This window comes from Bombyx mori, chromosome 18 (genome assembly GCF_030269925.1).
Source record: "Bombyx mori chromosome 18, ASM3026992v2".
NCBI classification, from domain to species: domain Eukaryota; kingdom Metazoa; phylum Arthropoda; class Insecta; order Lepidoptera; family Bombycidae; genus Bombyx; species Bombyx mori.
The window spans coordinates 14,765,508-14,788,961 of NC_085124.1; the positions used below are offsets into that span (position 1 = coordinate 14,765,508).

General features: G+C 41.9%; 1 protein-coding gene across 1 annotated transcript in view; it reads left to right on the plus strand.

Annotated features, from left to right (window-relative positions):
* LOC105841549 (connectin) overlaps window positions 1-9,338 on the plus strand; it is a 277,288-nt gene extending 267,950 nt beyond the window's left edge. Inside the window, exons 3-4 of the mRNA XM_012689870.4 lie at window positions 3,120-4,178; window positions 4,470-9,338. Of these exons, the coding sequence (XP_012545324.2) occupies window positions 3,125-4,178; window positions 4,470-4,981 (1,566 nt within the window). The 5' untranslated portion in view covers window positions 3,120-3,124 and the 3' untranslated portion in view covers window positions 4,982-9,338. The remainder of the gene's footprint in view (window positions 1-3,119; window positions 4,179-4,469) is intronic.
* The last annotated feature ends 14,116 nt before the right edge of the window (window positions 9,339-23,454 follow it).

Genomic DNA, 23,454 nt, shown 5'->3' on the forward strand with positions numbered 1-23,454 from the left:
GCACACTTATTTTGTCGTTTCGTATCATTTCGTTTCATCGAGTTTGAAATCACATCACAACGATTCTAAAGAAGTTTCACTTCAATAAAGTAAGCGGTTGGTGGTAGTTCGATTCATGCCATTCATGACTGAAAACTATGAAGGAAAATCACATGTAGTTGCGATCCTCAGCAGTGAGGGAACGATAAAGAGAGAGAGAGAGAGGCGTGACATCAGCTTACAATTACTATTTTATGCCGAAATTGGAAATTTGGTACAGTGGTTTTTCTGGGTTTGCTACTAGGCTCGTGCCAAGATGGTTAACAGTCTGCCCAGATTTTTTTTTTTCTCTTATGTAGGTAAATCTAGGTTAATCCACATTATAAACACTATTATTTGACGGGCTCAAACCACAATTTTCAATGAGAGTCAGTAAATGTAATATTGACATAGTCGCAAAACAATAACGCCAGATTTACTTGACTTGTGTATAAGGAAACACCAGTATGCCAACATTCCATTACTTTTTTTCGAAGTCTGTAAGAGAGGAGCGTGTGTAGTTTTTATTATTCATGGCGTATATGTCTTGAGGAGCTCATAACCCTGACGTGAAGCGGTGGCGCGAATGGTGTTACCCACTTCGAGACATGATATTGAACTCTCAATTGTTTATCCCCAACAAATAAAGCCTTCTTCGCAGAAATACCCAGGGTATTGATACCTACCGTAAGGCATTTAAACTACGCTGTCACCAGATTGAGTTATTGATGTTAAGTGAGTTGAGTGTATATAATTGTTAAAGTTTTTTTTTGCTTTCAATTGGAAGACAAGTTCACAGCTCACCTAGTGTAATAAGTACTCACTAAAGCCCATCAGAACAGTCCACTGCTGCTGCAAATAAACGCTGACATCCGTCCTTAGTCGATGATGAAAATTCAAGTGTTGAATAGTGGTTGTACGAATCTCCAAGCTGATTTTTTTATTGCTTATATGGGTGGTAGAGCTCACATTCCCGGGGCTGCTTCGCGACAGAAACTGCTAAAATCTTCCAGAGTGCACTCACATTACCTACTAACACCGGAACCATCTAGAAACCAGATCTCATGATTGCTTCGTGGCAGGAATATCGCGCACCAAATAATCGTTTAAAAAAAATTACTTAAATATAAAAGGATCTCTCTCATTTCCGCAGTCCTCACTGTAAGGACCTTTGACACATTAAATTACGTTCTAGTGCCATCGCCGCCGCGTTTTGTAATCTCACAAAGGGATTAGTCTCGGACACACGGACCTTGGTTAATTTATGCAACCGTAATTTTTGCTTGCATAGACGGCATGGGGCTTTGAGGAATAAATTAACACAGTATAATCAGTTTTTGCGAGGCTTGAACGGCTGCGAGCTTAGAACTGGAGGCGCGCGAAAGAGAATCGCTCCTTAAAAGATGGTTGTCTATTTTAATGGCGAAAACTCGTTGTAAATAGTACGAATTTAGTGAAAGTATCGGAATGATGGCAGATGGCGGCTATTTCAGCCATAAAAGGGTGGGGGACCACGCAGGTCAGCAGATTTTCATTTTCCTGATGTTAACGCTGTCGTCAAAAAATTGCAGTCACTATCTTTCTCCAAATATGTAAATCTTCTACTTTGTCTCCATACTTTTCCACTAGGTGGGGTCGGCACGGAGAATTTTTCTATTCCATTCTCCTCTATCAGCCGTCATCTTAAGACTCACTCCTCTCTCTCTCTCTCTCTCTCTCATATCGTCATTCACACACTCCATCCATGTCTTCTTCGGTCGACCTCTTCCCCCTTTACCTTGCACTACCATTCCTAGTCAAGGTTTAATTAATGTTGAAATGAAATTATGTAATTTTCAACAAACTCTCCCAGACTTATTTCTGGATGTTGTGAGATTATTTTTGAATAATTTTATCATAGTTAGTAGTGTTTAGGACACATGACATTACCAATGTCAGTGGGCAATACTGTTTGTTGTGTAAGGGAAAATAATACCGCCTTTCCTGGTGGTACCGCTAGGTACCCAAGAATTTCCCTGACGGTTTCATTCTGATGAGAAATCGTTGTAATATTGAGGTCACTTTGATAGATACCAACATTCTACTTTCGTTTTCATTTCTAAGGTGGGAAGGCATATACCTGTCCTGTCCCATATACTATAGTGACTATATAGTATACTATAAAATAAAAATTCGACCTCAGCCACCTCGACTGTCGCGGTTGTGCTAACTTCCTGACGTCATAAGTTCTAACGACCACATAGACATCTACAATGTAAATGCTGCCACCCACCTTGAGAGATGAATTCTTAGATTTTTCAGTACAACGGTTGCTCCGAAAAGCATTACTGCATCACGGTAGACATAGACAGAGTATTGGTATCTACCACCTCTTTTCATCATCATCTTTTAGGACATGACAACTTCAATAACGCCTGCTCATAATACGGCTGTAACAGTAATTTCTTCCCATAACAAATAGGAGTTTTTCACACAATTTATGGCGTGCAGCCGTATTCGGCTTAACTATTGTTAAGAATCCGAATTGGTAACACACGAACTCTTAAATTAGGTATATAAAGGTATATAAAAGCGTCTATCGTCATGACTGACATCGAGCAAATAGAAAATATTTTTTCAGTACTAAGAAAAATCGTCAACAAGCACTGAACCTGTTCTTTGTCAAGTTATAACATATATTCACTAGGCACGATGTCCTCGCACTCTAATAGTGCTTAGGTTACTTTGCTTAGGTCAGAACTTAATATGATTCTGATGCAATCATACAAGAGTTGGGCAAAGCGGTCTTATTATAATTTACACTAATTGTACTTAATTACACTTTAACGCGAGACAAGTTCATTGAACTCAAAAAACGTGTGATTTTAGGTGAATTGCTTAAATTTAAATTCAATTATTTTTGAATTAGAATAACTTTGTTCGATACGTTCTGAAATATTCAAATATTTCCCAAGTAAATTTTCCTCAATTACATGTTTATTCATATTTGCATAACGTAATTTAAACATTCCACCTTTGATATTTTCTAATCACCCCGGGAATTTCGCTAGCTAATCCAATTATTGACGAGACAATCAAGCGCCAAATTTTCCTTGTTCCAGATAAAATGGAGAGACGCGTCGCCGGAGTCATCTACATACTAATCACGTTCGCTTTGGTTAATGAGATGTCGATGAACGTGCAGGCCAGGGACAGCAGCAAACGGAGAACGAAAGAGAGGTCAGGAGGATTTCAGGACAACATTTGCGACATAACAGACAGGGACTCAAAAGTGCATTGCTATTGCGAAAACACCAGGGAACCGAGGAATGCGACTAAAGCGGAATGCTGGATATTCAATGGCGGAATTCCTCGCGACGACCTCGTCTGGCAAAGTTTCGCTTCTCAGCCCACTTTGCAAGCATTGTCTTTCAACGTTCGAGTCGAAGGCGCTTTGAGCTACGTGCCGACCAAAGCTCTGATGTACTTACCGCGTCTCAGATCCATCAATATAAAATACGGAAATATTTTAGAAGTATCATCTTTTGCTTTCGCTAATCTCACCCATTTGAGAGAAACTGGCTTATCGCAGAATCAAATAGAAACATTACAGCAGTATTCGTTCGCTCACTTGCCAAATGTAACGACGATAAATTTAGAAGATAATACGATTTTAGACATAGACGCGGAGGCCTTTTATGACGTGCCGAAACTACAAAAGCTGGTGTTCACGAAAAACAATATATCAACGATAAGGAATGGGACGTTCCAACACACGTTCAATCTATTGGAGTTGGATTTGAATAAAAATAATATATACAATTTGAATCGTCGCACATTTGATGGATTAGCGAACTTGAGGAAATTGGACCTGCGAAAGAATAGAATACAGAATCTGACCGAATTCACTTTTGCCGAGCTATGGAACTTGCAGGAGCTGTTACTGGGAAAAAACGATTTGAAATTCATTTCTGAAAGGGCGTTCGACGGATTATCGCAGTTACGGAAACTGTCCCTGGACGATAATAAGCTTGGGTCCCTACCGTCTGGCTTATTTGAGGGAGTGCGGGGCCTGAGTTCGCTGGACCTGCGTTCGAACGAGCTTCACGCTTTGACTTACGACAATATCAAACCGATCCTCGATAATTTGAAGCCGCAGAATAGCAACTTGCTGCTCGAAGGTAACAATGAATACGTAATACTTCCTCTTTGATAAACTTAGCGCGTTTTGAATATTAAGTCATGTTGGAACAGAGACGTTATTAACTTTAACGCACTTAGGAACTTTGTTCTTTTATGTACCCTCCGGGTGTTCTTAGTTGGAGCACAGTGTAGGGTAGGAGTGGATAGCGCTGTATAATACGTTTATTATAAAATTATGTCATTCCAAATTAGTCTGTTGGGTGTTTTGGTTTACGAAAACTCAACGGCACGGATACAAAGGAATCTCAACTTTTTCTTATTTGTTTCAGATAACAGCTTTGTATGCAATTGCAATTTAAAATGGATGCATGCCTTGAGGAATGAAACGAAAAGTCAGAACACTAAGGATTCGTTAGAGAACGTGACATGTAGACTGGACCCACCAATCGTCAGCTCTGCTTACAACAAAATACCCGAAACGGACAATGCACCTTTCAACCAGGAGATCCTGCACGCTGGACTGACCATAGAAACCCTCAACGAGAAGATGAACATAACGGAGAAGAAAGGAGATCTCAAGGACATCGTCGAAGCCGCCAATGAAATCCAAACGAAGAAGGGAGTTAAAAGGAATGTTTTGAAATTTCCCCCGGAAACTTTACCATGTCCCAGGGAGGTCGTTAAGACCACCGAGGCTCCTACATTTATAATCGATCCAGTTATTCCAATACAGAACGAAATGAAAACGTATAGGTATCATGAAATGAATTCTGGTCACGGCCTGTCGCTTAGATTTAGCATAGTGTTATATAACATCTGTTTAGCTTTCTTTTTCACTTAGGCTATTAATGTTTAAGGACCTAGATATATAATATTAAAGGATACTATATTATTTTCGTGGCTGTGTATTGAAGAGTATTAAGAAAACAGCTGCAAGTTATTTTAATGTTTGTACGTGTGCGATAGAGCTCAGAATCTTTTGGGAAAATGGAACCGTCCAATTTCAGTGAGCTTCAATAAAACTTTTTTTTTCTTTGTTTAATAAACAGTATTAACTTTAAAACAAGAACAATATTTTTATAATGAAAATTAATATTATGATTGTCTTATTTTCCTTAATGATATCGAAAGTAATAAAAGAAGTTATTATCAAATCTAATATTCAAAGTTTAAAATTTAAACTTTTAATTTAGTTTGACTTAAAATATTCTTATTTAGATTGACTGATAAAATGAGCAAGTGTGTAAAGTAAACAAATACATAAACGTGTTAACATATTATTCATTCCAAAAATAAAGCGGGTGGAACCGCAGGATAAACTTGGTATTTCACTAGAATGCGAACGACATTTGTCAAATTATATTAAGTCAATTGCTCTGTCGTTAGTCAGTCGTAAATGAAGACTTTGAATTTCTCAATAATCTTCAGTACATAGCTATCAAAGACCGCTTAAAACAAACAAACCACATAATTGAGCCACATTATAAAGTAAACACAAATTATTTATGTCCTATTAATGCGTCAAAGTTTTCTCTGCCTTGCTACTAAGATAGTCCCATAGTACCAGGCGGCTAGAACTTAGGTTCGAGATACTATGTGCACCACTTTGATGACCATATTCATCGCCTATTAGTATATTATGAGAGCTTAATAAGGCATTTGGGCTACAAGGAAACTTTGTTGCACTGATTACGAAAACGAATAAGAATAGCACTTACTGTTTAACGCGATTATGATCACAGATTATACCCGAATGTATGTTTGTAATTTTAATATAGAAACTATTGTATCTAAATGTAAGACATGATCTCAGTATGGTTAGTGTGAGTATTTTTCATTTAATTACTAATTTATTATTTGTGTGTGTATGTATATGTATATCTTTATATGACGGCTCACAATGAGCCTTTATGGGTTGGGCTAATCTTTCTATTTTTGCGGCAAAGTTTTAAGTTCTGTCTGGAAAGTGGGAACAGCTATTTTACAATATAATTAAGATTTCGACTCGACTCGATTCCTTAGCACGCACCTTACACGTTATGTCTATGAAATAACTTAGTATTGCCTTTTATTTCGATTTTTGTTATACATACACAAAATATCACTACATAGTATAAAACAAAGAAGCTTTCTCTGTCCCTATATCCCTATGTATGCTTAAATCTTTAAAACTACGCAACGGATTTTGATGCGTTTTTTTTTATAAGATAAAGTGATTGAAGAGAAAGGTTTGTATGTACAATAACATCCATTAAATAGTGGAAAAATCAATAATAAATTACAGTTTCCGAAGCGAAGCGAAGGTGGGTCGCTAGTAATCTATAAACAAACAAAATCCGATGTAATGAGCAATGAAAAAAAGAGCGAATTATGAAAAATGATGATGTTTAGTATACCTCAAATACCTAGTCAGGCTCGAACCTAAAAACAGCGTAATGAGTCGAACAAGCAACACCGCTAGACTACGAAAACGTTTCACTATAGCACCTGTGTATATCTGCGTGAAGCAGTAATGCGTTTCGATTTGAAGGGCGGGGCAGCCGTTGTAACTATACTTGAGACTTTAGAACTTATATCTCAAGGTGGGTGACGCATCTACGTTGTGGATTTATATGGGCTCCAGTAACCACTGAATACCAGGTGGGCTGTGAGCTCGTCCACTCATCTAAGCAATAAAAAAAACCATGTTCGATCGCCACGCTGTTTTATTTCTTTAATTTCATGATATTAGAAATCCAAAGCTAATGAAAGTGAAACACGAGAATCACTTCATAGGATGGACTTGAAATTAACAATATTTATCCCTGATACTATACACCTCGCGACCAATGCTTAAAACTGTAGGATAAATCTACTCTTCCTCTTAATTTTAGGGCGCTATGATCTTATCTTTCTTCAAATGAGACTCCAACAGGAACTGACATAATTGTGCCTATGGTATTGCCAGTTTTTATGGGGCATTGACCGCATTCCCGCAAGTTGGCTGCAAACTCATCAAAAACATTTGCACATAGTTTTGTACATAGCATAATATATTTCAACTTTAGCTAAGGGTCTTATTACGATGGTAATGAATCGCTGCATATAAGCCGAAAGGACATATGTGTATTAAGATATTAAATGTATTTAGTCTTTAGTTGTAAACCACTAACAGTGATTTTAGTTTGTGCAAAGTAACAATAGCAACTTTACGATGGTAGTTTCGAGAATTTGATGAAAAAAATTCACAATCTCCTTCCGCTTGTTTAACATAAGTAATAATAAAAGTATCATATAATTTTTAACAACTCAATTAAGGTTCCCCGAAGAAAGGAAGTTACGATAATAAGAACTGAAGCTAAAAAGGGACGAAGCACGTGAAACCTTAACGTTCGAAAGGGATGAACAGAGGTAAATCGGTTTTTGTGCGGAAGAACATAAATAAGAGTAACCCTCAAATTTGGCTTATTAAATTTTTGTAGCATCTTGTTTTGAATAGTGCTCGAGGTCTTGCGGTATTAAGCCTGTCTCATTCTCAAGCGGTTACTGTATTAAAGGTTCAAGACTGGATATGTACCACTCACAAAAATTCCAAATTCCAATCGGTAATCTTGTCGCCAGAAATACAAAAAATAAATATTTATATATTTGTTGGGATTTTATGTGCTCAAGTGTTTAATATTTGATTCATTTGAAACTTTGGGCAGTTATTGTTAGCAAATCTATTAAACTATTAAGGCCCGATAGGTAGCGGGTGTATTATGGTTTTAACTCATGGCTGCTTTTTGACGTGACAACGTCTTATAATTCGATGGAGCCGGCTGCACGCACGAAAAACCATGACTCATGCGGCGTTACCTCACTCTGAGGCGTTCCATTTGAGGCTTGAAGTGCAAGCGAGAGCGCGCAACGAGCAACAAAGAAGCACCATCGGCCTCCGCGTACGGCAGCGTTCGACATCTGTCTCTCTCCTACTTGAGTGAGCGATGCATCCGCGTGGACAGCTGCATTTACATGTTTTCGTCAAGTATGAAGTTCAGTGAAAAGTGAATGTAGTGTCAATTGTTTATAGCAACGATAATTGCGATAATTGAAAAATAAAACCATTCCATCAGTATTTTCTTATGACGTTGTCACGTTCAACTATCGTCAGTAAGCCGACTTTACAGACAACCGATTTTTTCATAAATTAAGAAGAACTCAGGGTTTCAAAGTATGTCTTATGTTTGTATGTTGGAATACAAAATAACTGTAATTAATGTAGTGAGTCTATAAGTACGGTCAGCTACAGAATTCCCTATATATCTTAATCTCTTTATTCTTATGAACACTTGAAATAAATAAATAAAAAGTTGACGTTAGTGCTTTTGTTTACTACATGCGTAAAATGATTATATATTTAGTAAAATATATTTTATTAAAATGATAAGAATACAAATTATATTCCTTAATTTATAAGAATGCGACCACTAATTAGTGTACTTTATTAATCATAGATGGCGTTGATTTCAGTTTTTTTTATTGTACTATCCATGCACTTTTGCGGCCCACTGTACATACAGACTACGTAAAAAACTTGCAAAAATTTACGAAATTATTATAATACCTAATGCAATTTAATTTTTAATGACTTGTGATGTATTTTCTTGTCAGCTTAAAATATAAAGGCATGAATAGATTGTAATTCACTTATGTATTCACTAGCTGTAGCCGGCGGCTTCGGCTGCGTGATCAAAGAAATGTGTCCGTGTAATTTGCCGTGATAATTACGTATTGTTCGGGATAAAATGTAGCCTATGTCACTCTTCTGACTGAATACTATAAATTTTAATAATCATGTCAATCTGTTGCTTCGTTTCGACGCGAAATAAGGACAAACAAACACACTTTCACATTTCTATTAGTAGGATTTTGATTGATTATAAATGTTTTGGGATCCAATCAAGACTTTCTACGTCACAGCTCGTGTTTCTCATACCGTGACCTGTGTACTGGACGGGCTTATCAACGCATTTAAGATATTAAAAGAAGCTAATTGGTTATCAAATATTCTAAGTATCCACAGAAATAATGAAGATCCATTCATCTCTAGTTCTAATCGAGAACGAATAGCCTCTAATAGAGAAGATTTTCTTAAATGTTTTGTTTTCTATACTATACGATACTCACACTTGTGTCATTGATAAAATTAAATGCGTTCTTATGTGTATAAATATTAATGGACGTTTTTTGTATGAATTTAAATAAAATAAAAGGTGTAAAATTTTCGACGTGCTGTGTAGTTTATTTATTGTATTTATTTTCCCTGGAATATTTACAGAGTGGCCGCCCCACCCTTCAAACCGAAACGCATTACTGCTTCAAGACAGAAATAGGCAGTGGTCGTACCTACCCGTGCGCACTCATAAGACTTTCTACCACCAGTAATTACGCAAATTATCATTTTGCGGGTTTGATTTTTATTAGACGATGTTATTCCTTCACCGTGGAAGTCAAACGAGAACATTTATTAAGTACGTATTTCATTAGAGAAGTTGGTACCCGCCTGCGGGATTCTAACAACGTTGCATCACTATTTACGAATGCGCCGGACTTCAAGTCGACGACGACGACAAAGTCTCATTCTATTGTTCAGCCGTCCCACTTGTTAAGCCGCAACTCATGAATGATACACGGCAGAAATTGCCAGAACTGTGGTATATAACCGTGCGGACTTACAAGATAAAGTATGAGGGTTGTGGCGTCTACATTTTAGTGTCCATGGGCTTCAGTAATCACTTAACAGCAGATGGGGATGAGCTCGTTCACTTTTCTAATGGGATAAAAATAATGAAATAAACCGTAATTTTTTTTTATTTTTTTTTTATGATTGAAAGATTACTGGTGGCCCGAAGGCCTTTCCAGTTTCACCAGGACACGTGGGCGAGCAAAGGCTCAGCCAGGAGAGGTGGGATTTGCTAACAGCTACCCGAGCGCCTCCGAAGGAGACCTAACAGCTCAAGAGTAGCTGCTTCGCGAATGAATCTACTACCGGATCGGAATCGCGACCCGCTGAGAAGATCCGGCGAGAAACTCAGCGAGCTGATTCATGGGTTAAGTTGCACGGCGAACTCTTTGTCGAGTTTGACGAGTACGGTTACCGAGGTCCCTAAGCTTGCTCCTAGTGTTAGAGCTGAAGGCGTCTAATGCAAAGGTTATTGGATCTGATGGATTCGTAAGGACGTGTCTAGGGCGTCGACGGTGACTGGCTCCTGCGTGATCAGGATTCGGGGAGTAGTCAGCGGCGGCAACGATAAGGCGATTATCATGACGCATAGCCTTATCGAAGTACCGTTCCGACGCTGACTTCATGTATTTCTGGATAGATTCGAGGCCCAGGTCGTCGTGTAGGTCAACGTTCCTCACGAACCACGGAGCTCCGACGGCTAACCTGCAAAAGCGGGATTGTAAAGATTGGAGAGTGTCTATGTGTGTGCGGGCCGCGTGAGCGAACACCACACTCGCGTAAGTCATGACGGGCCTAATGCAAGTTTTGTAAAGTGTCACCTTGTTCCGAAGGGACATTTTACTCCGCTTACAGATTATGGGATAAACCGTAATATTAATTCACAATGCGTCTCCAGAGATCAGTGTTACTACGTACCAATATCACTGGAATTAATTTCTTGGGTTTAGCTTTCTAAGCGCTAAGACGTGTCCATCTTCAATGTTTAAAAATAGTTTTTTTTAATTTTTTTTTATTGCCCTTGTAGGCAGACGAGCATACGGCCCACCTGATGGTGAGTGGTTACCGTCGCCCATGGACTTCAGCAATGCCAGGGGCAGAGCCAAGCCGCTGCCTACCACTTAATAGTGCTAATGGGTCGCGTTATAATCTCTGATATCATTAATGCCCTTATTCGATCGCGACGGGGCACCGAAAAGCCACCGTTGCCTGAAACATATCTTGTCGGAACCCCCAGGATTCACTCTCGGAGCTTTTAGACCTCTCAAGCACTGGTCACCATCCTCGACGAACTCGGCGATCGATCGACGAGCGAACTAACCCATACGCAGCCCACTGAGTTTCTCGACGGATCTTCTCAGTGGGTCGCGATTCCGATTCGGTGGTAGATTCTACAAAGCACTACTCGACTTGCTAGGGCTAGTGTTAGCAAAATCTTTCACATTGAGCCCGTGAGCTCACCTACCCGTCCGGGCATTTTGGAATAGCCTCTTAGGTTACCAGTGAATAAGTAGGGGAAAAAATTATAAAAAATGTCCTTGAGGGTCTGTAGGTATTGGAAGAAACGTAAGTACAAGATTGTGACAGGAAATAAATTGATTTAGTTATACCAACACATAATTCATTACAATCGGTTTAACTTTTAGTAAGCAGTATGCTGAAATACCCTTGATGGCAAAACAGAAAGTTCAAGGTCTTTATGTTGAGACTGAAATAAAACAAAATTCAGTACAAGCCTTATTCATTTAATTAAGTAAAATACCTTTGAACAATCGTTCCATTACAGTCGATTACAATTAATCGCCTTCGAATCCTTTTGATTATTCAAAGAATTTTAATAGAATTTGAGTGTAATTAAATATTTCGGAGAATTCATGACTACGTCTCCTTAATAATAGCTTTCATTTTGTTTTCAGTAAATATTTAACTTAAATCTAAAATTTCTAATCTACAAGTATATCATGACATGCTAACAAGAATATATATGTTTATCTCTATATATAAAAATGAATTGTTGTTCGTTAGTCTCGCTAAAACTCGAGAACGGCTGGACCGATTTGGCTAATTTTTGTCTTGAATTATTTGTGAAAGTCCAGAGAAGGTTTAAATAAATAAGAAAATGCTCGGAATTAAATAAAAATAACAATTTTGTTTTTCCTTTGATGTGTCCCCCGTCTTTTTTTTTGTTTTAGATTTATTTTATACAAAAGTTTAGGTCTTTCATTTATCGATTGAGGCACTACGAAGTCTGCCGGGTCAGCTAGTATAAAATAAGTACAAATTAAAATTGTACTAACATTTATTACACTTAAGAAACACTTTAAAATTCTCAATCCGCTTCTTCCACTTCGCTTCAACTGATCCGTTCGCTGTTTCGCTTCGAGTAGTTCCGATTACTAACTGACTTCGTGTTTTTTTTTTTTTTTTTTTTTTTTTTCCCTACCTATGCTGATAGCCTTGAGAGGCTATTTCAGCTTCGCCCTAACGTTAGTAGGTGAGCTCGCGGGGCTCAACCGGAGAGTTGCTAACACTGACCCTAGCAAGAGCAGTGCTTCGCAGAATCTACCACCGGATCGGAAACGCGACCCACTGAGAAGATCCGGCGAGAAACTCAGTGGGCTGTGTCTATGGGTTAGTTCGCTCGTCGAGCCCTTCGTCGCAAGCGACGGGTTCGACGAGGACGGTGACCGGTGCTTGTGGTGCCTAAAAGCACCGTTAATGGATCAGGAGGATCCGTAATGACGTGCTTTGGGCGACGTCGACGGTTTACCATTCGGTCTACTGGGTCGGGTATGTAATTTCCAGCGGCTACGATGAGAGGGTTCTCATGTCGTGCCGCCTTCTCAAAGTGGCGCAGCGATGCCGACTGTAGATACTTACTAAGAGAGTCGAGCTCCAGGTCATCGTGGAGATCCACATTCCTAAGGAACCATGGTGCTCCGACGGCTATCCTGCAGAATCGTGATTGAATAACCTGAAGGGATTTCAAGTGGGTGCGGGCTGAGTGAGCGAACACTACGCTTGCATACGTCATGACGGGGCGTATACAAGTTTTGTAGAGAGTTACCTTATTGCGGAGGGACAGTTTGCTTCGACTACAAAGCATTGGATAGAGTCGTCCTAGAATAAACGCGGCGCGGTCGCGTACCGTTTTTATATGGGGACGGAATGTCATCCCTCTGTCGAGGGTGACGCCTAGATATTTGACCTTCGAGACCCACGGTATGGGCTGGCCAAAGAGAGTGATGGGACTAACGGCGGAGGTGTTTGCGCGCCTACTACGGAGTGGGATGCTCGAAGTGATGTTCGGAGGGCGACCCCTTTTGAAGAGCACCGCTGCGCTTTTCGTGGGGTTGATGTCTATTCGCCACTTCCGGAACCACTGTCCCATGGTGGCTACTGCGATCTGGAGTCGCCGATGAAGCAGCGACATCTTCCTACACGAGTAGTAGATAGCCGTGTCATCGGCGAAGAGCGCTAGATGGGTCTCCGGAGACCGGGGTATATCATTGATATACAAACTAAATAATAACGGGGAGAGCGCGGAGCCTTGCGGGACTCCGGCAGTCAGTTGACGGGGACGAGAACGAGTTCCCTCTACTCGATATCGAAACGAACGGTTCGACAAGAAGTCTCGTATGATGAGCACGAGTCTGTCTGGCACTCCCATGTTGTACAGTTTGTAAATTAAACCGTTGTGCCAGACTTTGTCGAACGCCTTCGCGATGTCGAAGAAGAGGGCGCCGGTCGGGATTTGTTTACGCCTATTTAGTCCTATCAGAATGTGCTCCGTGAGGCGGTGCACTTGTTGTACGCACGAGTGTTTTGAGCGGAATCCGAACTGTTCGTCTATGAGAATTTTGTTCGCGGTAACAAAATCCCAGAGGCGTTTCCTAAGGAGACGTTCGTAAATTTTTCCTATCGTCGAGAGGAGACTAATCGGACGGTAACTAGAAGTTTCGTTTCTCGGTTTGCCCGGCTTATGTATACCGATAACGTCCGCTTCTTTCCACACCGCGGGAAAGATGCAGTGCGTCATAGCGGCATTTAAAATTGTAGCCAACATTGCTATCAGTTGGACTGGCAAAAATTTTAGCGCGCGGTTGTGGATGCCGTCGGAGCCTGGTGCCTTCCTAGGTTGGAGGTTGTGGATCGCATCTCTAACTTCGTCAGTGGTGATGGGGGGTAACGCGTCCGAGGGCGGCAGGGAAGCTCTGCGCTCGACCTCCCTGTCGACTAACTCGGTGTGTTCGGGGTCCGCGTGTTGAGTGCTGGTGGTGCACTGCTCTTGCAGTGCATCGGCCAGCAGCTCAGCCTTGTCATCGTCATCGAATGCCGGTGGTTGGCCTGAAGGGCGTAAGAGGGGAGGCATAGTAGCGGTAGTTTCGGATTTGAGAGTCCTAGCTAGTCGCCAGTATGCTTGGTGGGAGGGCGCGAGTTGTTCTAAATAACTATGCCAATTATCGTTACGCGCGTCGCTTAAGCGGGAGTGGACTTCGCGTTGTAGACGACGCATCTGAATCCGGTTTGAATGCGTGGGAAGACGATGGTAGGCCCGGATTGCCGCGTTCCTAACTCTTAAGAGATTCCTAAGATCGGGGGACAGTCTGATGCGGTGGAAGCTGTCCTCCACATCGACTTCTTTAGAAGATCTAATGATCGCGGAAGAGATGTGATCGGTAATGATGTTTATGGATTCGACGGTGTCCTCGGGGGATGGATTCGAATCCGGGCCGTAAGGGAGGATTGGCGGAGCGGCGTCGGCTAGGCACGTGCCCAGCTTATTCCAATCCACCATGGTCCTCGTAACAGTGACTGGGTTGTGAGGGCGACCGAGCTGCATAACGACAGGTCGGTGGTCTGAGTCGAGCTCTGACATTGCTTCGATGGAACGCAAGCGCAGAGTTACGTTCCTAAGCAATGCCAGGTCTATAGTGCTCGGACGGAGCGCGATGTTATACGGATAACATGTTGGAGTTGGGGGACCGACTATTTCAAAGGTGAGGTCGTCTATAAACGCGTCGAGACGCCTACCGTTAACGTTTGTACGACGGCAGTTCCACCTAGTGTGGTGGCAATTTAAATCGCCTGCCAGGATGACAGAGTCTCCCATGCCGAACAGTGACTCGATGTCACTGCTCAGAAGGGGCTTGTCCGGGGGGAGATAAACGGATGCGATGACGATCGGCTGGTGTCCCGTCAGCGAGATACGGCACACTGACGCCTCGATATGTGAGAGCGAGGGAGTATCGAGAGGGACAACGTGCAGGGCCCGCCTATAGTAAATGGCAGTCCCGCCTTTGGAGGCGGTGAGTCTGTCATTCCTAACCATGACGTAATTCGCGACTTTCGGGTCGCGACGCGAGGGCTTCAGACAGGTTTCCTGCACTAATAGAATATCTACAAGATTATCGCGGAGGAATTCAAAAATTTGATCGCGTTGCCGCGCGAGTCCGTTAGCATTATAGAATGCTAACGTAAGGGAATACGGTTTTTCTCTACCTTTTTGCGCCATTGGTTACCGGTAAAGATTTTATAACGTACGCGACACGGACTCGTAGACGTCCATGTGATCGAAAGCGGCCGCGAGCCGCTGTTCGGGGGTTACCGACCTACGTATCGCGTCTGCGAACGATCGCAGACGGTCGAAGTTGACCGCGGTGACGAAGTCACGCACGAGTGCGAAGTCGTTGACGGCAGAGGGTTGCGGGGGACGGAACGCGGGCGCGGGGCGAGGTGCGAGCAGGGGCTGGGGCGCGGGGCGTGTCACGAGCGGGGGCGGGGGTGCGGTTTCCGTTCCCGCCTTCGTATACGGCAGCGGCTTTTTCCACGCCGAGACCGTGGGAACTGCAGCCGGCACGAAGGCGGGTTTTGGCACTGAAGGTGCCGAAGTCTTTGGGCCGACGGTTCGCGGAGCTGGGTGGGTAGGACGTTTCCGCGGAGCCCTGGGACATCCACGGTAGTTCGCGGGGTGCCCTTGCTTAAGGCATAGGACACAGCTGGGAGGTTCGGTCGCGGTTTCCCTATCTCTAACGCAATCTAACGTAGCGTGATCGCCGAGGCATTTCACGCAGCGGGGGCGCGCGTGGCAATTACGCGCTGAGTGGCCATAGAGTTGGCACCTGTAGCACTGCCCGGGAGTGCCACGCTTATGGGGGGCTTCGATCGAGATCCCGGATAGGCCGCAAATTGTCGTGAGACATGCGATCTTCTTTTTGGCCTCCGGGGTGGGTTCTAGAGCTACCAGGATCATGTTGTAGGGCTGCTTGCCCCGCCCACTGTGCATCCGGTGCACGCTAACTAACGGGAGGGACTGAGCGGTCAGATCCTCCTTTATGTAATCGATGTCTAACTCCTTGGGGACTCCGCGTATCACTACGCGGAGCTCGCGGTCCTCCTGAAGAGCATAGGTGTGAAAACCTATGTTCTCCTTTCGGAGGTATGAAGAGAGGGCCCTATGGTCGCCCGGCGTTGCGACCTTTATCTGAATCCCATGCGCGACGTTACGCGCATGGGTGTAATTAATTTTGTTGGCCTGAAGGGCCTGGGACACGCGGTTCCACGCTTTCTTCTCTTGAAGTATCAGCGGGGGCGGGGCAGCTACTTTAGGAGCGGGCGCGGGCTTGGGACGCGGCGGCGGGGTTACGCGGCGAGCGGAGTCCGACTCCGGTGTCACGACTACCTGCGGGCGGGAGGCGGTCGCGGATTTAGTTTGCTTCGTCGTGGAGCTCCGGGACTCCACGGCGCGAGTACGCTTTTTGCCGCGCGTTACGGTTTGGAACCCATCCGAAGTTCCAGGCTGAGGGCTTGACGCGGATTCGAAATCCATCTCCGATTCGGTATCGGAGCCTGAACTCGAAACGATCGAGGTCGCGACGGACGAAGCGCGCGATGACGTAATCGACGCGGGCGCGGGGGTGGGGGTAGCGTTAGGCGCTATGTGAGCCGCATCGTGGGAACGTGCGCTCGAATTTGATACGACGGCGGGGGGCGCGGCGCGTGCCTCCGAGGCACGTTTAAAGTACGCGGCGACGGACGCGGGGGGGGAGGGATTACTACGAGCGGCCCTAAACTCGAGATACTCGGCCCTAATTGACGGGTACCTATCCCGGAGGAACCCGACAATGTCACTAACACTTTCACTGTTTTCCATTTTTCTTTCTTCTTGCCCGGGGGGGGCGGCCCCGGGACTTTTGTTGAACTCGCCGAAAGGCGAGGCCCCGGATAGGATTTGTAACCCCCCTGTGCTGCAGGACAGCAAGGAGCAGGGGGGGGGAATGCCTATGCCGTGAAAACGGCAATCGGCGGGGAAAAGGAAAGGAACCCGCTCGGGCTGTATAGTGCTACAGCAGGCAGAATCGCGAGCGGGGGTCTAGTCTTGAAAAAGACTGTTGTTTTGGGAAGGGTTAGGAAATCGCTAGCCTGTGAGTGCCACAGGAAGCCTGATCGTAGCGATTGGTTGCCTTGAAAAAGACAGTTGGTATGAGGTGGGTATTCACGGTCACAACACTATCACGCACAAATGTGTATTCCGATGCGTAGGTCGCAAGCGACCAACGGATTGGAAGGCACGTTCACACACAACCGAGTCGTAAACGAGAATGTATTCACGGTCACTAAACTGTCGAGCACAACTGTGAGTTCAGAGACGTAGCTCGCAAGCGGGCCACGGATCGGAAAGCACGTCCGCGCACGACCGAGTCGTGAGCGAGAATGTGACTTCGTGCCATCTCTGCAACGCTTTTATAGTCGATACGACATCCGTAGATTTATCGAGAACATTCTGGACAAGTAGAGTAGCTTCGATGTGTGTTTCCGCTATCTAACAATAGATGGCGTTTTACTTCTCGAGCGATTTCATGTTACTTTGATATTCGTTTCTGCTATTCGGCGATAGATAGCGTTACTCTTACCGGCGTAACAATATGTACATACTTACATACGTTTGCATGTATAAATATCAAACAAACTCTCAACTTTTAGAACGTATAGGTCTACAAGAGTTTGGACTTCTCTCTGTGCTTTGTAAGGTATATTCCATAGTGAAGTGGCCTGAGAAATCGTTCGAGATGTTACCCTCGCTTCATTCATACCATTCATCCATATTATTTGGAATTATAATCATCATTCATACAAAAAAAAAAACAGAAAAAGAGCAAACACGATTGTTCACCATTCGAATTTCTGCCCGATGAGAGAAGTTTTGAAGTCGTCGTGGCCTAACGGATAAGACGTCCGGTGCATTCGTGTTGAGCGATGCATCGGTGTTCGAATCCCGCAGGCGGGTACCAATTTTTCTTATGAAATACGTACTCTACAAATATTCACGATTGACTTCCACGGTGAAGGAATAACATCGTGTAATAAAAATGAAACCCGCAAAATTATAATTTGCATAATTACTGGTGGTAGGACCTCTTGTGAGTCCGCACGGGTAGGTACCACCACCCTGCCTATTTCTGCCGTGAAGCAGTAGTGCGTTTCGCTTTGAAGGGTGGGGCAGCCGTTGTAACTATAATTGAGACCTTAGAACTTATATCTCAAGGTGGGTGGGTGGGTGGCGGTGGCAAGGTGGGTGTACGTTGTAGATGTATGGGCTCCAGTAACCACTTAACATCAGGTGGGCTGTGAGCTCGTCCACGCATCTAAGCAATAAAAAATAAAAAAAAAGAAGACAAATCATCTGCCTAGGACGCCACGTAGTCAACTCAATTATTGGTGGATTGTCAGGCTGCACAGGTAGGTGCTACTGCTCTGTGCGATTCTAGCGCGGAGCCAACATCAGTTCAAATTTGTAGCCATTAATATAAATTAGTTCAGACTTTGGCCACATTTAAGATAAGCTGTTAACACCTCTGTATTTGGCGTAACCTTGAAATATTTACACCGTGGGTGGCGGCATTTACGCTATAGCCGGTAACCAGGTGGGCCTTCAGCTCGTCCACCCATCTAAGCAATAAATAAAAAAAATTATACACTTAATCCAACTCAACACATAGTACAGTACAGATATTTCTCAGTAAAGCAAGAACTAATTGAGTCCTACTAGCAGGCACTCGGCCAAATCGAGAACTCGCTAACTGCTACCGGGACGTGTTTATGCGACCACAAATTCGTGACTCTGAGCTGTGTAGTTGCTGCCTTGTTTGAAACTAGTCTGCATGAGGTTTGCATTTCAAATTGATTTTAAATTGCACGGGGCCATAGAATTTACTGATGACGACATTCATTCAAAAAAGTATATGATAACTAGTGGTCGTCCAGTGGTCAAAATTCGACCATAAATAATTTGAATTATAAGTTTGAACATTTTTATAGGTCTGTTGTCGCATCTCTAATCATTGTTCTATAATCACAGATTTCCCTAGGCCTACACTAGACAAATAATATTAAGGACAAACAATATTAATGTATTCTCAATTCGACCACAGATTGATAAACAAAAGAACAAAAATGTGTGTGTGTGTGTGCGTGCGTGTGCGTGTGTGTGTGCGTGTGTGTGTGTGTGTGTGTGTGTGTGTGGGTGCGTGTGTGTGTGTGTGTGGGTGCGTGTGTGTGTGTGTGTGTGTGCGTGTGCGTGTGCGTGTGTGCGTGTGTGTGTGTGTGTGTGTGTAATGTTTTTTTATTGATTTAATGAATAGTTTATGAATAATTAAAAAAAGACCCTTTTGCACTACTTCTCTATATTCTCTATAAGTATGGGAATTTCATATTTCTCCGTCCGCGCAACTTCATAAAAACGCGGTACAAAGTTTTTGCTTCACGTATTAATATATAGATAAAGATAACAGACGTAGAATGAATACTAGTAGATAAATGCACTGAATGAATAAGATTTTTGAGTTTAATTTTTGTAGAAGTTGCACTTCAGCGGAATCTTGACGAAATAATTGTTTTCCCCATAGTCGAATTCAATATACAGTTCAGAACGACTTTCTCATTTCTCCAAAATTAATTTCGAATCATAATCTCAAAATAATTATAAATTACATATGACGTTAGCTCATCGCAACAGTTATTTGTTTACAATACTGCTGTGGCACGTTGAATCAACCATCATTCGTCCAATAGTTGTGTCAGTACACGGTTTGATGGCGAAAAGTTTCGATCAACATCTTAAGAAACTTTCGTTATCCAGCTGGGTTATGCCGAGTTTACATTACGAAATTAGTGTCATGCATGTTGAGCTCAGTTTCACGAAAGTAGTTTCGACATATGCGAAAGTAATTTCGTTAAAAAATTAGTGTCGCGAAATCAACAGTATCGCAGTAACCATGGCGCATTCAGCATCAAAGCTATAATTTGCTATATTCAATGTAGCTAAAGAAATGCTTATATACCTATAAACTTAAAAAAAGACTATCAAGAGAAAAAAAAAGTTGGTAGATTCGAGGATGGTCAACAAGAAGGCATTTAGGTGCAATGAAGTTAGTCTCTGAATTAGCAGATGAAGATCCTGAGAGTTATAAAAACTATTTTCGAATGAGTGAAGATAATTTTGATTTTTTACTATAGGTGTTTCGGGACCCTTGTCATTGATATTCATTAATAATAAGATCTATATTTTTTTCTGTACTCCATCATTGGTTTGCCATTTTCAACGCTTGAAGCGCGTCCGAACTAACAATACACACGTCCGCACAGCGCAGTCCCTTTCGCGACATTAGTTTCACGTCGCGTCTACACTATGAAATTAGTTGCATGACACTAATTTCACCAAAAAATCGCGCAGGGCACGAAACTAATTTACATGCATGAAATTAATGCATGCATTACGAAAGTATTAAATTACACGTGAAACTGTTGGTAAAACTAATGTCACGAAATTAATTTCACGCCACTAATTTCGTAATGTAAATTCGGCTTTAGGGGCCTAATATAGAAAGCAGTTATCCTCGATATTGCGCGCATTGTGAGGAGGTTTCTCACTCTGGAGTGCCACCAGTGGTGGCTTGTGTCGTAGACACCGCCATCAGCGGCAATCTATTTTTATATACTTATAGCGTTTTTAAAAATTGTATTTTTAATATATTATGAAAAAAATTTGTGTAATTAATAACATTTTCAGTAAACATAAATAAATAATAATAATAAAGTAGTTTTAATTATTTTACGTCCATGAACACCGATTCAAACAATTAGACAATATCAAGTAAAAAAAAATAAAAAAAAATTGGCTGCACTAACAACATAATATTATATTTATGACACATCTTTTGTTGCTTCAATTAATTGAGGCGGAGAAAAAAACAGATTCTTTTGTCGTGATGTAATAGGGAAATGTCCGTGACGCGATTTGACGCTGATAGGACAATGCGCAGGGTAGTGATGGGACAACATTACTGTATATTTTATCGAATAATATTAATTTACTAATAAAACTTTTTTTATAAAATTTAGATATCTATCCAAACTAGTATTGTAAGCCGTAAGAAATCTGCATTTACATTATTTATTGTATTAAGAACATGTTGATCAAAGAAAAGCGATTTAAAATGAATATACAAAATAAACTTTTTTTTAAAGCAATAAGAAAATATGTATCAAACTCAAGGCTCTCCTCCTCCTCCATCATGGGGAACCAAGCCATTTTTTTTAAATATTAACAAGCTAATCAGATGTGTTCACGACGACTGTCAAGCGGTAACTAAAACCCTCAGTTACGACAGCATCTGTGTAATTTTTTAAATGTGAGGTTTCACACCTTATGCCGGACACTCACATGCGCGCAAATATTCGTACATTGTACGAATGTTTGCGCGCGTTGTTTGCGAATGTGCAGGGCCGTCAAACATTCATTCGCAAACTTAGCGGCTGTGCAAATGGGTTCCGTACTCAATTTGCGAACCCATTTGCGCTTCCTCCTACACTTGTTTACGAATATCTCACGAATTTCTCCTCCTTTTTAATTCGTCAATAGAACATTGAAGAGAAAAAGAGTTTTGAATTCTTTCCCCGACATTATTAACAGCCTTGCTGTTTTTATGGGATTTCTTTTGACGAAGATACGCTACACAGTAGACGTCACGATCTATGAAAATAGCGAAACGTCCGTTGCCTTCGCAATCCTGGGTGCAACTGGTCACACGAATGTGTGGGAGACTACGCGAAGGATCGCGGTTCGCGCGCTTTGATGTCTGTTAAAAAACCGACACAGCTTGGAAAACCACGAATGCAGCGAAAACTTTGCATAATCGGTGCGGTGTTCAATACGTCTCTTCCGAATCTTCGGTAGTGATTTAGATATCGCGCAGAGTCCGTAGCTTCAATTTGATTTAGTCTAGGAACGCGGTACATTAACACGAAACTCAAAATTAGTTTCAAACAAGAAAAAAAGGGTAGATTCTGTTATTTTTATGACGTATGTGAACTTAAGACAGAGTTAGTATAAATTGTCAGCTTTAGGTACTCACATTGAACTTTTTTCAATTGTAACCAAATGGATGTAGCACTCTCGTCTTGTGAATCAAATTTTCGGTAATACTGGTTCTAACTTTCATCGACATGGTGACTAAAATATATCGTAAAGTCTATCGACTAATATAATTTAACTCGGTCACAGCACTACGCAGTAGACATAGCATAATCAAAGGCGATTTACGGGGTTCACCATTCAATTTCCTTCTATTGACCCGTGAACCAGAATTCTGAATAAGTCAATCTTCATTGCCAGTTTTTATTGGCATATGTTTTCTGACGATTGATTTAGTGATTTTAGGATTTTCTAGTCTTCAGCCTTTTTGGTCGATATTTATCTTTCTTAAATATGTAGTATGATTGGTCTGTATATTTTTGGTGACTAATTTTGTTGCCTCTGAAGGCATAACAAATGACGGCACACCTGTAGGTAAGTGATACTGAGGGTATTATGGTATTTTTATTGTGTAGATAAATGAACCATTCACCTCAAGATATGTGGTCTATTATCTTTGTCAAATGGATAGCGATTACGTAAATTAGCATTTTTGCGGGGCGGATTTCGAATACACTATATTATTCCTTTATCTTTTTAATTCTACCTTTTGTTTTTAATCCTACCCAATCGTTTGTAGCCCAAAGGACTATTTTAACTACGCGCGGACCGGTTTATTCATCCTGAAGTTATTTGTGAACGTTAAATAAAATATGTTTCATATGACGGCCGCCTGGTGTAGTGGTAAGTGACATGGTCACTACATAAGGGGGTCGCGGGTTCGAATCCCGCCAAGGGAAGATATTTGTATGATAAATAAAAATGTCAAATGTCTTTTCCAGGGTTATGGATGTATATTAAATATATGTATGTGTATAATAAAAATCTTACATTTATTTCCGTTATCTGGTACCTGTAACACAAGTTCTTTACGAACTTATCACGGGACCAATTAACGTGGCGATTAAAAAAAAAAAAATTAAAGCTCCTTACGGAATTTTGAGAACCGGTTTAGTCGCATCATTAAATACGAGTAAAGCAAGCTTTATTATTTAGAACAAGATGACTTATAAATACATTAGGCAGGGGCACAAACAAACCGCTACCTACAACCAGACTGCTTACAGACATCGTCTGAAGAAGACACGTCGTAGCACTCGGGGAACATCTTAACATCGTGTAGAGGACTCGGGTGCTA